At 38.1% G+C, this 14,632-nt stretch overlaps 1 protein-coding gene across 1 annotated transcript in view; it reads right to left on the reverse strand.

The window, feature by feature from the left end:
• LOC124747733 (CAD protein) overlaps positions 1–14,632 on the reverse strand; it is a 527,676-nt gene that overhangs the window by 334,792 nt on the left and 178,252 nt on the right. The window contains exons 13-14 of the mRNA XM_047248953.1: positions 12,393–12,568; positions 9,084–9,283 (exon numbers count right to left, since the gene is read on the reverse strand). Coding sequence (XP_047104909.1) covers positions 9,084–9,283; positions 12,393–12,568 — 376 coding nt within the window. The remainder of the gene's footprint in view (positions 1–9,083; positions 9,284–12,392; positions 12,569–14,632) is intronic.

The following is a 14,632-nucleotide window of genomic DNA, read 5'->3' on the forward strand; positions in this document are numbered from 1 at the left end:
CAAAAATAGGTAGAATTTAAAAAAAAATTAGTATTAAAGGTATATTCAGTCTGCCAGCTAAGACCAGAGCCCAGTTGGGCTCAGTAAAGGCTGATTTAGTTTTGAGAAAGCCCGAAGTTCACAATATTCCCTGCCATTGCAGGAAAGTCTATATTCAACGAACAATTCATATGGTCCAAGATTGTTGCATGGATCATCATCTCCACATGCATTTATTTCAGCCAGAAAAATATGCGGTCATGGAGCATTGTCTTACAGAAAGACAAACTGTTGTATGATGAGACAAGTGGTTGCCCCCCGTGTCGCGGTATTGGGACTGTGTCATGAAACAAGCCACTGAAACCTGGCTATCTGACAATATTACAGAGATAAGCAGTATCCTTGAAGTAAGAGTTGCAACCCTCTTCTATTTGACATTAAGAAACAACAGTCTTTGTCTCAGTCTTCAAAAACTGTCATTAGTGTTTGGTATTGATTTATCTGCAAGCTTTCACCACCGGTGTGCTGTTTTGCATGCCACTACAGGGCAAGTATTCTCATGCATGCACGGTAGACCCACAGTCTGTGTGTAAAGGGGCCACCATGGTGTGTTTGATTTCAGTTCTGGTGAGATAGTGTGATGGCCTACTCATATGAAGATGGCAGCCAGGTGGACTGCCGGAATAGTGTGTTCAGATGATGAGCTGTTCCGGCTGGAGACCAGATATGAATACAGGTATGTTTATTGTCACAATTTAATTCATTTTGGTCAGTATTTTATGTTTTTGTCATCACCTGTTGTTTTAAAGAACTAAAACCTTATATAATCGTCTTAAACATATGTGTAAACTGTTTGTTAATTTTGTATTTTAATTTCAGATACTGTGAAAGGAATACAAAAGCCTACAGTCTCACTGATGTCAATAATAAGTCTAAAAGAAACTATTGTTACTGAAATGATGGAGGAGCAGAATGAAGAACACATGTCGTCATCCTGATCACCTGCACACTTCAAGTCTGTTACAAGTCCTGAACTATTTGTTGAGCAAAGGCCTAAAACAAAAGGAAATATAGGGGATCCCAGACACTTTACACAGTAGAAAAATATTTCATACAGAAGAAAGAAAGCACACTAAAGAGAGAGGAATGAGAAAGGGAAAGAAATGAATGGGAAAGAGAAAGCCCAGAGTGGGTAGGAGGTTAGAACCTGAACAAAAAGTGGAACTAATGGGGAAAAAGATTTTTTAAATGAATAATATATTTGATACTGTAATTGCATATTATTACATTCAATTTTTTGGCTCAAATGTTAAGTAGAGATGTCAAACAATTTTCTCGGTTATAGCTAAATACGATTTCACAGTTGTACAAAAGTCTTCAGTCAGAGCAGTTCTCACTACAGCTTGCTGAATCTCTCTACAATGGCTTCGAAGTTTCTAAGGAGGGTATTTGGCTCTAGACAAGGCTCTTCTTGTTTCTAAGCTACTTTGTGTAAAATAGCAAAGGCAACATTAACAACAATGATTGTAATTTAACAGTCAAGCCTAGTGATAACACTGGGAATCTTTTGTTTCCAAACACCGAAACACCTATTACATTTCTGGTATGAAAGTGATATTCATTATAGAGCATCTCTGCTTTGTTATTAGGGCATCAAGTGGTGTTATGAAATAGATTTTCAGGGTATGTGCACAGTCACACAATATCCACGCGCCCTATAAATCTCTTCTTTCTTAGCGTGCCCTTAACCAACTATTCATGACAATGTTAGTATGTGTGGAACCTGGCCATCATGCAACAATGTCAGTGAAAAGTACTGACCAGTACTTATATATTATAGAAAAATAACATTTTCTGTTCCTAAACATTTCAGCACAGTCACCACCTGGTGACTGAATAGAAAATTTTTCAGTATAAATTAAGTTTAATTTTGTATTTTCAATTTCATTTTCAAGTTTCTGCATGCTTTATGAACTCTTGTACCAATCTTGCAATAGCACTTTTTATGGTTATTATTATTAGAAGAGTGGTTGCTGTGCTAACCCCTATGGAATCACCAAGGGCAATTAACATGCTTCCTAGAGTGAAAAACTGTAAGGTTAGACACAGTTAGTTCATTGGCAGTACAGCATTATTCCTGAAATGGATATGTAACACACAGTCTTAGATTTATCAAGTAGTCATTAACATTTTAAAGAAACATTGTACAAGAGCCAAAAGGACAAATAAAATAAAATCATAATAACACAAAACAAAAATTTAATTTTGTTTTTTAATGCTGAACTTGATCACATAGAAGAAAAACGACTAAGTATACTGATGGTTTTATTAGGCAGAATCACTTAAAGGATTCTCAATTTTTCTCAAGTTTCAAAAGAGTTTGTTTTGGTTTTCATTACTTCAGGTCTCCCTTGTATGTATCACAATTTGACCATCACCCCTATCTTCAGTCATTTCCAAAGAAATGAATGTAATTACTTTTTACCATTTGGCACATAACCTTGAAATATGCTTGCATTAAGAGTCTAATGGAAGACAATGCTATATAAAAGATAACTTCTGGTTATCTAATATTTTACAGTCAGATGTGTCTGAACTGGACACTGTAAAAGCAAGCTGTTATGGAAGTTCCTCTACCCAAAAAACGTTCCTGTACCTATAAGAAGTTCCTGTAAACAGTTAACATTGTGAGAACGTGCCTTACATATAACAGAAGTGAGAGTCTGCTCTGCGGTGCAGGCTGACAGAGTCTAGTAGGCAGTGGTTGCCAATTCAGCAAAATGTTCTGGTATTGTTTGTACAATGTGTTACCTTTCATTCAGATGTAGAAACTGTCTTGATCATGGAACTTCGAATCTCCCACCTCAAAAAGGAAAATCAAACAAACAATAGCCCAAAGTGATGTGAGATTAAATCTTCTCTATTTAGTACATGGACTTTCCAGCATGTCTAATATACCATGAAGCATCTGTCTGACCAATTGTCGCACAGCAATATGCACTGTCACTAAGAAAGCAGTAAGGTTCATCTCAGTGACTCTGAAGCCTTGCCTAAGGCATTCCCATGCTGGGCAGAGTGTTATACGTGTTTCTGTGCTCACTTGCTGTTGCAGGCCTATCCTCACATGTACACTTTGCAGATCATGTAGATTACACACCATTTGCTGTACACCAAATTATATAAAATTTTGTACAGCCTTTCAAAATAACAACACTTAATTGTTTTACAAGTTTCAGTTTCATACTTGAAATAATTTTGCAAATATTTAAAATTATCTAAAAAAACTAATTTGTAACTTCCTGTTACATTCAACAATCAGACTTTTTAATATTTATTTGTACGTTCATCAGATGACATCAAAACAGTTAACTAAAAACTTTTGTTTAACAGCATAAATTATGTAACTTTCTCAGCTTACAAACAGCTGATCCATTATGCTGCCTGAGTGAATAAGGGAATAATTCAGCATGTATGTGCAGCAATAATCATTGAAACTGGGAATAACCAAGTAAGAGTGAGTGCAGGAATCTGATTGTACAGCCTTGGTGTTAGTCACAACATTTAGGATGATATGATAGTTGTAAAGCAACCAGTTTTTGTTATTGTGAAAACATAGAACTTACATTAATCCTTCAGATGATTAAAGTTTGGGTTAATTTGTTGATGATGTTTACTTTTTAGGAATGTGGAGTTATGTATTTCATGTTAATTAAATCTGGAAAAGGGACAGAGAGAGATATTTCATGTTAATTAAATCTGGAAAAGGGAGAGAGAGAGAGAGAGAGAGAGAGAGAAAGTTGTAAGTGTTCTACGATTAGTAAAAACTGTGCTTATTTCTGTTAATTAATTTTTGGACCTGTATATTACAACAGATTTCATAGCAAATGTGTGTGTGTGTGTGTGTGTGTGTGTGTGTGTGTGTGTGTGTGTGTGTGTGTGTGTGTGTGTGTGTGTGTACAAACTGACAATAGAGGACAGATCTGGTGATGCAAGGACTTTCCTTAACTTAGTAGTTATTACCAGACCATGCAAAACTAACATTTAACAGTATGATACAGTTTAACGTATCATGCACCCTGATGACACATTCAGTGCATCTAATTTTTACAACTTTCTTCAGCTGAGGATCATTATACCTCTGTTCTGTGTACTCCATGTTCCTGAAAGACTCATTTTAGTGAGTAATTTCTGTATAAGAACAGGTAGCCTAAGGCTTGTTTAACTGAGGTTCAACAGAAGGGCTGCTGACTCCACTGTGACAGTATTGTAGTGTCATGTGACAAACACACAAGCAATGTTAATCAGATTATACTGGCTATACAGTATGTAAAAAAATAGCTGTTTACAACATACCCCAGTGGTGTAGGGGAAGTTAAAACAATTTGATGTAAGACACTTGTGGTTTATCAAGCTAGGAACCAACCTAAAATAGCCCTTGAAAGCAACATGAGCAAGGGCACATGCATGCTGCATTATATCCTCTTTCTCTCACCCCCCTATGGCCCCAACTTTCATTAACACTGGTAAGTAATCTATCCTGTGAGGGTAATGAAAAGGAATGGGATTTGAAGAAATTATGCTATAACCATAATCTGATTAAAATTACTTGGTAGTTGACACTTCACGCATTGGAGCTGATTTCCTCCTACTGGAGCATCCTAAATCTAATCAGAAGACTATTACTCTTATTCAGTTAATTAGATTAAATGTATTTTCTTACTTCTTATACTTTGCTGCATCATTTTCACCATTCTACTGACTTATTTGCTCTTATTTTTCTTCTTGTCATACTGTTTTTGTTTGGAATCTGCTGTGTTGCCCATAATCTGCAACCGAGTACCACCCAGAACTGTTCAATGGTTGGTAATGTGGCAGCTCATGTAGCCAGTGTAAGGACAGTTTCAGATAACCAATGGCAGTGAGAAATTACAGTTTGCTTTTAGCACTGAACTGATATTTTTTCAGTCTTGAGTTTGCTCATTACAGGTTAACTTAAATTGCCATGAACAAAGTAATCATGATTTTAGTTCTGCTGCAGAATGTTTACCATCATTTTCCAGATAAATCACAATATTGCGGTTAGTTTGTGACAAGTTTTAATTCAGTACTACAAAATGCATCATCTGCCACAGTTCACTCATTTGTCACTTAAATACACTTCTGTCATATCTCAACACAGCTGCTCCCAACATTGCTCTGCATTACACATTAATAGTATTTGTGGTGTGACCTGCAGTGTTTGTGTGTCACCTATAACTGACCAGTAGCCGACAGCCGATGTGGCAACACTATAGAGGCAAGTTACAGATGTCAATTGTCAAAGTCATTTTAATCTGACTGTAAATAAATTTCCAGTTCAATCTAAACTTAAGACTTACAAGCACAGTTGTATTAAAGCCAGAGCAACAATACAATTTAATTGTTAATTTTACACTGTTAAAATGTACAAAATTGTGAGGTAAAGTTTACTCAAACATAAATTTTACATTCCATAAGTGCAACAACAAATAGCTTTTTAACATTCAAGGATGATTTTAGCCAAAATCTCATGCGATGCACATGTGTTGTAGCTGATGTGGCTTTTGTTGGCTGATCTGCGGCAGTTTCCCAGCTTGAAAGACCACAGTGTCATATCAAACTGTTCATATAGACTTGCCCTGCACCACTTAGGTACACTGTAAACAGTTATTGTTTACACCCTGTATAACATCTAGTTCATAGTGCCCACCATCTGTTTCAAGAGCTTTCTTTTAGATACTGATCAGTTGCAATTTGTTAGATACATCCACATAAGGGCATTCTCAATGGAGTGTAAATTATAAGCAACTTACTGTAACACAGTGGTAGCATATGAGAGCATGCAAGAAATAAATGGCAGTGAATGCCCCACAGTACTGCTGAAGTTGTACTTCATCTCACATTCTGAGTTACTGTGTCCCAAAGTTTTATTCCTATTGTGGCCAGGTAGTAAAGGTCAGCCTGGCCAATAAGCTAATAAAGCCACTGGACAGTATTGCTGGCACTATGACAAAACACTCTGGGCAGATGGGTGGGAGGAATTGAGAGGGGGGGGGGGGGGGCTGTTATGACAAAACTGCCAATGGTCAAGTGAATGGAACAGGTAACACAGTGTGACCAAGAGTGAAGTAATATTTTGTAACTTAGGCACTTGCATGCTACCAGGAAACTAACAAATCGCCCATTTAACCAGGCCTAGCAACCTGTGAACTAGGAACTAGGAAAAGCAGGAAGGGCAAGTAATATGAAGCAAACCTACTCTACCCCCTCTAGTAGGACTTGGTACTAAGTGTAGCTAGAAGGGTATACGTAAGTGAGCTTAGGGGCCTAAAGCATTCAGCTGCATCTGTGTCTTGAACTGGAGGGAATGACAGACTTTTAAATTTCAGACAAACAACCACACACCTCTGGTGATGGATACTGGCTGGCTACCTGCCTGCTTATTGGCTCCCCAAGTTCCGGCAAGGTGTGCCTAACTGTGCATAGCGGTCGCAGGACTTGGGGAAAGTTCACTGATATGGGGAGCTGGAGTGTGTCCAGCACCCACCCTCTGAGGGACTGACAAAGGACGTTGGTATTGGCTACTGCACCCAAGAACATGACCCAAAGGGGACCACAAGTAAGCATGTGGGTGAGTAGCTGGAAAGACCTTGGAGGACCTGGGAGGGTTGCACTTGCTCTTCACCACTGGCAGCACACGCAGCATCGCATGCTGGTAGGCTGCTCAGCACTGCAGTAGCTGCAGCCCAGGACTCAGCAAGACAACAGACATAACCTGTGTATCCGAGCATCAATGCATTCCACAATTGGCTGTGTTTAGAAGTGCAGCATGACCATGAAGACAGCTGGAACACTGTATAAACCTGGTTGAATAAACACTTGTCAATACTACCACTATGATGATAAGCCCAAATGTAAATATGCCCTCTCATTCACCATTTCTCTCACCTGACCTGACATACAGCAGCCCAGAACAGGCTAGGTTGTTTCAGAGTATATAAGACAGATCCTAAACAACTCTGCCAAGCTATGTGTGGTGGCAACACACTGCATCACACTGAGTTGAAATCTACACAAGGGAGTACAATATTATTCCAGGGCCCTACTGAGAAGAGCTTTGTCAGTGAATTGGGCTAGTGAAGACATATCCCCCCTATTTGGTACTTCCACTACAACAGCAAACAGTTTTATCTTTACCATAAAGAGAAGGTGGGGTGAGCTGTGGTCTGTAGTGATGCCACATTTACCAGTATCTCCACAGAACTGTCTGTTTTGTTGAATCTGTAACCTATTTTCAATGGGGTGTCAGACACTTTGGATGTTCCTGCTTGAGGGAAAAAAAAGAAAGAAAGTAAGTCAGAGAGAGAGAGAGAGAGAGAGAGAGAGAGAGAGAGAGAGAGAGAGAGAGAGAGAGAGACTTTTCCCAAATTCTCAAATCCCTTCACACACATCTTTAACCCATTTCCAGTCCATTTGAGCATGAAAGGTGTTTCCCTTTTCCCTTTTCCCTTTTCCCCTTTATCTTTCCGCCAAGGTAAAGTGCCTGTGACGAGTCGGGATTTTATTGAGAGGCTGGAAGGGATTCGCATTCAAACCTTCTTCATGTACAGCTGAGAAAGAGCTCTTCCACACCAGATCCATTACAAGAAGCTAGGGAAACATGATCTGATGGCTTGGAACAATATGTTTTGGCTTCAGCTCCCACGTGCACCTCAGCTACCATAAGGAGGAAGCTGTAGATGCTGCCAAGACAGCTAGCTTTTGTATTCTCTTTCCCCTTTGAGGTTGATGATGGACATTCAACCTACAACTGTCCCAAGTTGCTTGTAATCTACATGCTAATGTGATGTGCACCTACTTCCAGCATTTGGATTAGTGTATAATGTATCATAGCTGTACCATACCATATGTTATGTTGAGGATATTTTGTAACTGAGTGCTTATGGGATATTTTTCCCTTATCTTAACCTTTAAGAGAGCAGATGTGATTCCAAATATAAAAAGGAGATCTGTTACTAGAGATCCGGGGCCACATCACATTAAAGGTTCCTCATTTTGTTTAGTAATAGGACGACACTTCCATACTTGACCTATGATCTGTAACAATTTACAGTGCACACTTTAAATGGAAATATGGCTCAATAGTTCACATGAACTCCTCTATGGGATTGGCTCTTAATGCACACCAGTACTCCACTCTAGCACCAAGGAGTCTATTTGTGATAATTAATAAGTATCATGTCTTTGCAGTAATGAATGAATACTATGCCATTTCTACAGGTAGCCAGAGATGAAATACTTGTGCTAAAGTGAGCTAACTCATGTGGGAAAGCCTAGAACACAAGGGATATGATGAAGAACTCAAACCACTTGACAAAATTTGATGAACTGTTCTTTGCGCTCATGTTCCCCCAAAACACGAAGATTGTCATTCCAATGTTGGGTAGGACCTGTATCACAGGCAATGCAGATTGGTATATGAAATGTTCAGAAACAGGACAGTATGGCCACAACAATGGAGTACTATCTTGGTTTTCAACATCTCACATCTTACAGAAACCAATTTGACAGCTGTCCTCTGGCAGTCTAGATTTAGGGTTCCCATAGCTTACCTAAATCATCTGAGGAAACTATCTTCTCCCATCTGAGCTACGGCTCCATCTCTCATGATCTTTTAGATTAGACTTAAAATTCTTACCATCCTTCCTTTCTAATCCAATGTTGCATTACTCAATTCTCTGCCTTGCATCTATCAATAATCATAGGAGGCACTGACCCAGCATAGCTCCAGATGCCAATACAGATCAATCAACAGCTGAACAGAAAGTTTTGGTTTGTCTATCATGTGATGTTCATGCCAAATACTTTGGTTACCAGTAAGTGAGCTAAGTATGTCTTAGTTCTGGTACATGTACACAAAATGTTTAGTTCAAGAAATCACAAATTAATGTAACTCCATAACGATATGTTGGAAATGAGCGACTCATTGGTGTGTATTAAATATGTTGCCTGGAATACATTTTTGTTTTCGAAAAACACCTGTCAAATGGAAAACTCTTACATTTATAAAAATGAAATTCATGCACCTTGGCTGAGATATTCCAATGCGATCCAGCATTCTTGAAAATTTGAATCTGTTTTCCGCACCATCTACAGACTCCGGAGAAGTACCAAGAATTCTGGCTTGCTGCCGATGCAAGTCCATTGCAATATTATTTGGCAGCTGTCCACCCATACAGAGAATGATGCCTTCTGGATTTTCAATGTTGTATATATCCATAACAACCTGAAAAATGCATTAGTTGATGTCTGAATGTTGTTCTCATTAACAGAACTATAATTAAAAAGCTCTGTCTAGTGTGAGAATAATAACTGTAGGTATATTATATAGAGGGGTATATTAAGTCATTCACAGAATACGGTACAGTTTCAGATCTTTAAGAACTGACATAAAAGATTGTTGATGCAACTGCATATGATGTGCATGTGTGTCCTCCTATCTGACATCCAAGCAAAGATCAAAATTAATTACTATATATTCTGACAGTTATTTATCAAAGTTAAACTTTTACAACAGGCACAAACAGGTCCTCTGCAGAAACCTTTAAAATGTGTGGAAGTTAGTAAAATAGATGGATCTATGAAATGATATGCAGTACAATGATAAACATTGAGCATGCTTCTCATTAGTATAATTCAAGACTAGTTGGCCACAGTTGAAGTTTCATAAATAAAGTCAAGTGTTGATGTCACCATCAAGAGGGACTTCAATAAACATATGGCTGTCATCAACACTGCCAAAAAATGTTTTCTCCCTCTGTTATTGGAGGACTTGCCAATAACTGAAATGTTTGGAAGCCTAACAACTGCCTTACATCATGAAACTGTATGGAGGCTAATTTAGATTCACTATGTCTTAACCTGTAGGTAAGGGTCAGAGCCCCATGATATAAAACCTTTCAATCAATGCGTCTGAACAGGTACCAGTATGTCTTAAGTTTTCCATCATACCCTTGTAAAAGGCATACCCGGAAGGTAAGTACCATTTGGAAAAAAACCTCAAAAATTAACATTTATTTTTGCAATACAGAGAATTTCTTGAACTATTTTTGTACACAGTTGCCACCAATCTTCAGGTGTCTGTTACAGCAGGAAACCAATTTTTCTATGCATTCTTCAAAGAAAGATGCTAAGGGTAAAGTCAGCCACTGGTGAACACCATTTTTTGCAGTGTGACTGCTGTCAAAAACACTTTCCTTCAAACTCATGCTTCAAGTTCAAGAACAAATGGTAGTCACAAATTTTGAAATCAGAGCTTTTCAGTGGGCAATTGAACTTTTCCCAACCAAATTGTTGTATAAGGTTTTGAGTGACATAATTAGAATGGCAATGTTTTTATGAAGCAACACAATGCCTTGACCCGAGCATTCCATGCATTTTGTTTTGAACTGCCCTGATCTTGCACCTTCTGATTACCACTTGTTCTTGAAGTTTAGGCATTATTCTGGACAAAGGCATTTGACAGTAATGATGGCACAAAATCTCATGTTCATCAGTGGCTTCACTGGCAGCACATTTCTATGAAATAGACATAGAAAAGTTAGTTTCTCACCATGATAAATGGATGAACAATAGTGGCAACTATGTACAAAAATAGTTTAAGAAATGCTCTTTCCTGTAAAAATAACTCTTGGTTTGAAAAAAATATTTTATGAGGCTTTTTTCCAAAATGGTACTTCCTTTCTGGACAAGTCTCATAACATATTGCTTACTTTCTTTCTGAATGGAGATAGCTACACATTTGTCATTTGCATTTCACATATGCAGGGCTATTTAAATTGTGAAACAAGTGTTATACTTTATTTCATTTTTATGATGACTCCAATTATGGAAATTTGTCTTGCTATAGTTAAGGAATTTCAGAGAGAAAGGCATTTTCTGAGGTGCATTTCAGCAGCGCATAAGAAACACTATGCCCTGGAAAAATTCGCTCCCAATTTTTCCGCAACAAAGACTTTTTCTAGGTAGTCTATTTTTTTTGTAGATGCTAACTTCAAATTTGCGCTGCTAAATATTGGCTGATAAGAGAAATAAGGTGACAGTGGCAAGACTGAAAACCAAATATTGAGTATCTGTGAATGAAAAATATTTTTAGCTGTTAGGCCATCATCAAGTACAATGATAAATATGTGTGGCTTTGAACTTTATTAGGAGCATCCAAAGAATGTTTCAATTGGCTCATGAAGGCAAAAATTATATATGTTAATGTAAGACTAAAGTGAGAAAAATTATTTCAATAAAAGGCGACGGATGGCATGTTAAGGAGGCAGAGAGGCAGAGAGAGAGAAAGGGGGGGGGGATCAGAGATAATTTCCTTTAAGTTGTATATTGTACATGTTTTTTCATCATTCTGGACTCAGAAAAACTGCCAACAATAAATTTGGTACATTTTAGGAATGGCTTTGGAGACAATGAAAGTTTCACAGTACAAGAAGACTTCACTGGTTATTACAGTAGCAGTGCTGGCTCAGTTCCATGGCAAATAAAAGTCTGCAGAATAGATCAAAAGCATTGAAAACAAAATGTGGTCGCTCTTCATGTTGCCATATTAATAAACTGCAAATATATTAGCATAACAGACAATGTATTACAGTAAGCGTAACATCTAATCCATATTGAACGAATTGGCAGGACAGTTAAGTAGCTAAGGAAATTCACTGCATATTTCTTTCATGCAACAAGTGGAACATGTTTGAAATGTAAATAAGTGTTATATTGCAGCAAATAAAGGCATTGGAACTTATAAGATGAATATTTGTAGACTTGATGCAGAAAATGGCCCCACCAACAAACTTGGGAGTGTATAAAGCATTGTTAAAGTAGATTTAGAGGTTAGCTCACAAGTACATTTTGTCCATATAGGTCCACAGTGAGAAGATTCTTCAGGATGCAGAACATGTTAGAAAAACAAGAACACACAATAATAAATGTGTTCCTGTATGCAAGAATTAATTTTTCATTGTGCTCTCTTCTGTTAATAAGTAACATGACTAATCCCTCTGGAAAAAGTATCTGTTGCCGACTAAACCACTAACCAACAATAAATATGGTCAGATTATTTAAGAATAATTACAGAAATAAAAAAATTAACTTTAGTCAGAGTAAAAAAACCAAGAAAGCATCATCATCCACATGAGCCACTACATATCACCTTATAAATGTAAAACATTTGACTGAACTTTCGCATGGACCAATTTTCTGTGTTATGGTTACTCACTAATTTAATGCACAAATACTGTTTCAGCCTGCTGTGCTACGGTATTCTGATGCAATGACATTAGAAGCATCTAATCTAAGTAAAAGGACTTCTCTACCAATGAAAATTCTTTACACACCTCAAATGAAATTTCTTCAAAATATAGCCTGTCAGACATGTCATAATCTGTACTGACAGTTTCTGGGTTATAATTGACCATAATTGTTTTCCTGCCAAGTTTCCTAAGTTCTCTCAAACAACCAACGGCACACCAATCAAACTCTACAGAACTGCCAATGCGATAAACACCAGAACCTGAAACAAACCGAATTTTGTAGCCAGCAGTAATTATCCAGTAAAAAAGAACAGCATTAGTTACATTTGCAGTGACTAATTCAACATATTATCTGAAACACACACTATATCAACAGGAATTTAACAGGGAAATGGAAACAAATTTAAAATCTCAGAGATGACCAAATATTACAACTTTCTAGCATGTTTAGAGCTTTGTCCTTTACTTCAATCCAATATTATAAATTTTACAGTTATACTCATTGATAATTTTAATGCCATTATCAGTTCCCTTATAACAGATTTTGAATATTTTCTTCTTTGCCCGTTCATCTTCTGTTTGTGGTTATAAGTTTTGTTTCCTACCCCTTTATTTCCTTTGTTAGACATTTTTTTCTGGATTAATTTTGCTTCTTTTTTCAACTGAATGTCACCATCATGTTCTAAAGCTGATTAAAAGCTGGTGTCTTTAACCAGTTTTCTAACACAGAAACGGAGACTGAATTTCTCATTTGCAATCCACCTCACTCTCTCACAACGAAGTGAAATATTGGCCTGGGTTCCAAATCAACTGTAATTGTTTGAAGGAGACAACATTTACTTTTTCAAGTGTCACCTATGCTTGCAAAATGGCATTAATATTTGTATACCGTTTCCATACATGTAGGAGAATGTTTATAATGTTTATTGCAAACCTGTTCTTATACACCAAAAGTTTGTAAGATGGGAGAATTTAATGCTGTTTCCTCTTGTGTTTCACAAAATTGTCAAATTCTGATCAAATTATGAAAAGGAAAGTTGCTATTCGCAATAGAGTGGAGATGGAGTCACAGATAGGCACAACAAAAAGACTGTCATAAATAAAGCTTTCGGCCAGAAGGGCCTTTGTAAAAAAAAAAAAAAAAAAACACACATGCACAATATATAAGATGATGTGACTTACCAAACAAAAGTGCTGGCAGGTCGATAGACACACAAATAAACACAAACATACACACAAAATTCTAGCTTTCGCAACCAATGGCTGCTTTGTCAGGAAAGAGGGAAGGAGAGGGAAAGACAAAAGGATGTGGATTTAAGGGAGAGGGTAAGGAGTCATTCCAATCCTGGGAGCAGAAAGACTTACCTTAGGGGGGAGAAGGACAGGTACGTACACACACACACACACACACACACACACACACACACACACACACACACACACACACACACACATATTTGTAAAGGCAGTTTGGGCAGAGATGTCAGTCGAGGTGGAAGTACAGAGGCAAAGATGTTGTTGAATGACAGGTGAGGTATGAGCGGCGGCAACTTGAAATTACCAGAGGTTGAGGCCTGGCGGGTAGCAAGAAGGGAGAATATACTGAAGGGCAAGTTCCCATCTCCGGAGTTCTGACAGGTTGGTGTTAGTGGGAAGTATCCAGATAACCCGGACGGTGTAACACTGTGCCAAGATGTGCTGGCCGTGCACCAAGGCATGTTTAGCCACAGGGTGATCCTCATTACCAACAAACACTGTCTGCCTGTGTCCATTCATGCGAATGGACAGTTTGTTGCTGGTCATTCCCACATAGAAAGCTTCACAGTGTAGGCAGGTCAGTTGGTAAATCACATGGGTGCTTTCAGCTCTGCCTTTGATCGTGTACACCTTCTGGGTTACAGGAGTGGAGTAGGTGGTAGTGGGAGGGTGCATGGGACAGGTTTTACACTGGGGGCAGTTACAAGGGTAGGAGCCAGAGAAATGAGATCCATCCTTCATGAAATCCTTCCCACTCCACCAAGAGTGTCTTTCCACCGTCCACCTAACCTTCGTAACCTCTTAGTTCATCCCTATGAAATCCCCAAACCACCTTCCCTGCCCTCTGGCGCCTACCCTGAATGAAGTGCTTCGGCGTATTGGGAATCTCAAGACTGTTAGAACACTAGTATCGTTTGCCGAGCCCTGCCCTTCCGAATTCTTCATAATAAATCTGCACATGGCCTCAATAGGCGAAACTTCATCTCTGAAAGTAACACTACCCCTATGTACTCTACTAAACACACATAAATGTTTACCTCAGCAGCAGTAGTTTAATCTGCAAATAT

This window comes from Schistocerca piceifrons, chromosome 1 (assembly GCF_021461385.2).
Source record: "Schistocerca piceifrons isolate TAMUIC-IGC-003096 chromosome 1, iqSchPice1.1, whole genome shotgun sequence".
In the NCBI taxonomy this organism is placed as follows: domain Eukaryota; kingdom Metazoa; phylum Arthropoda; class Insecta; order Orthoptera; family Acrididae; genus Schistocerca; species Schistocerca piceifrons.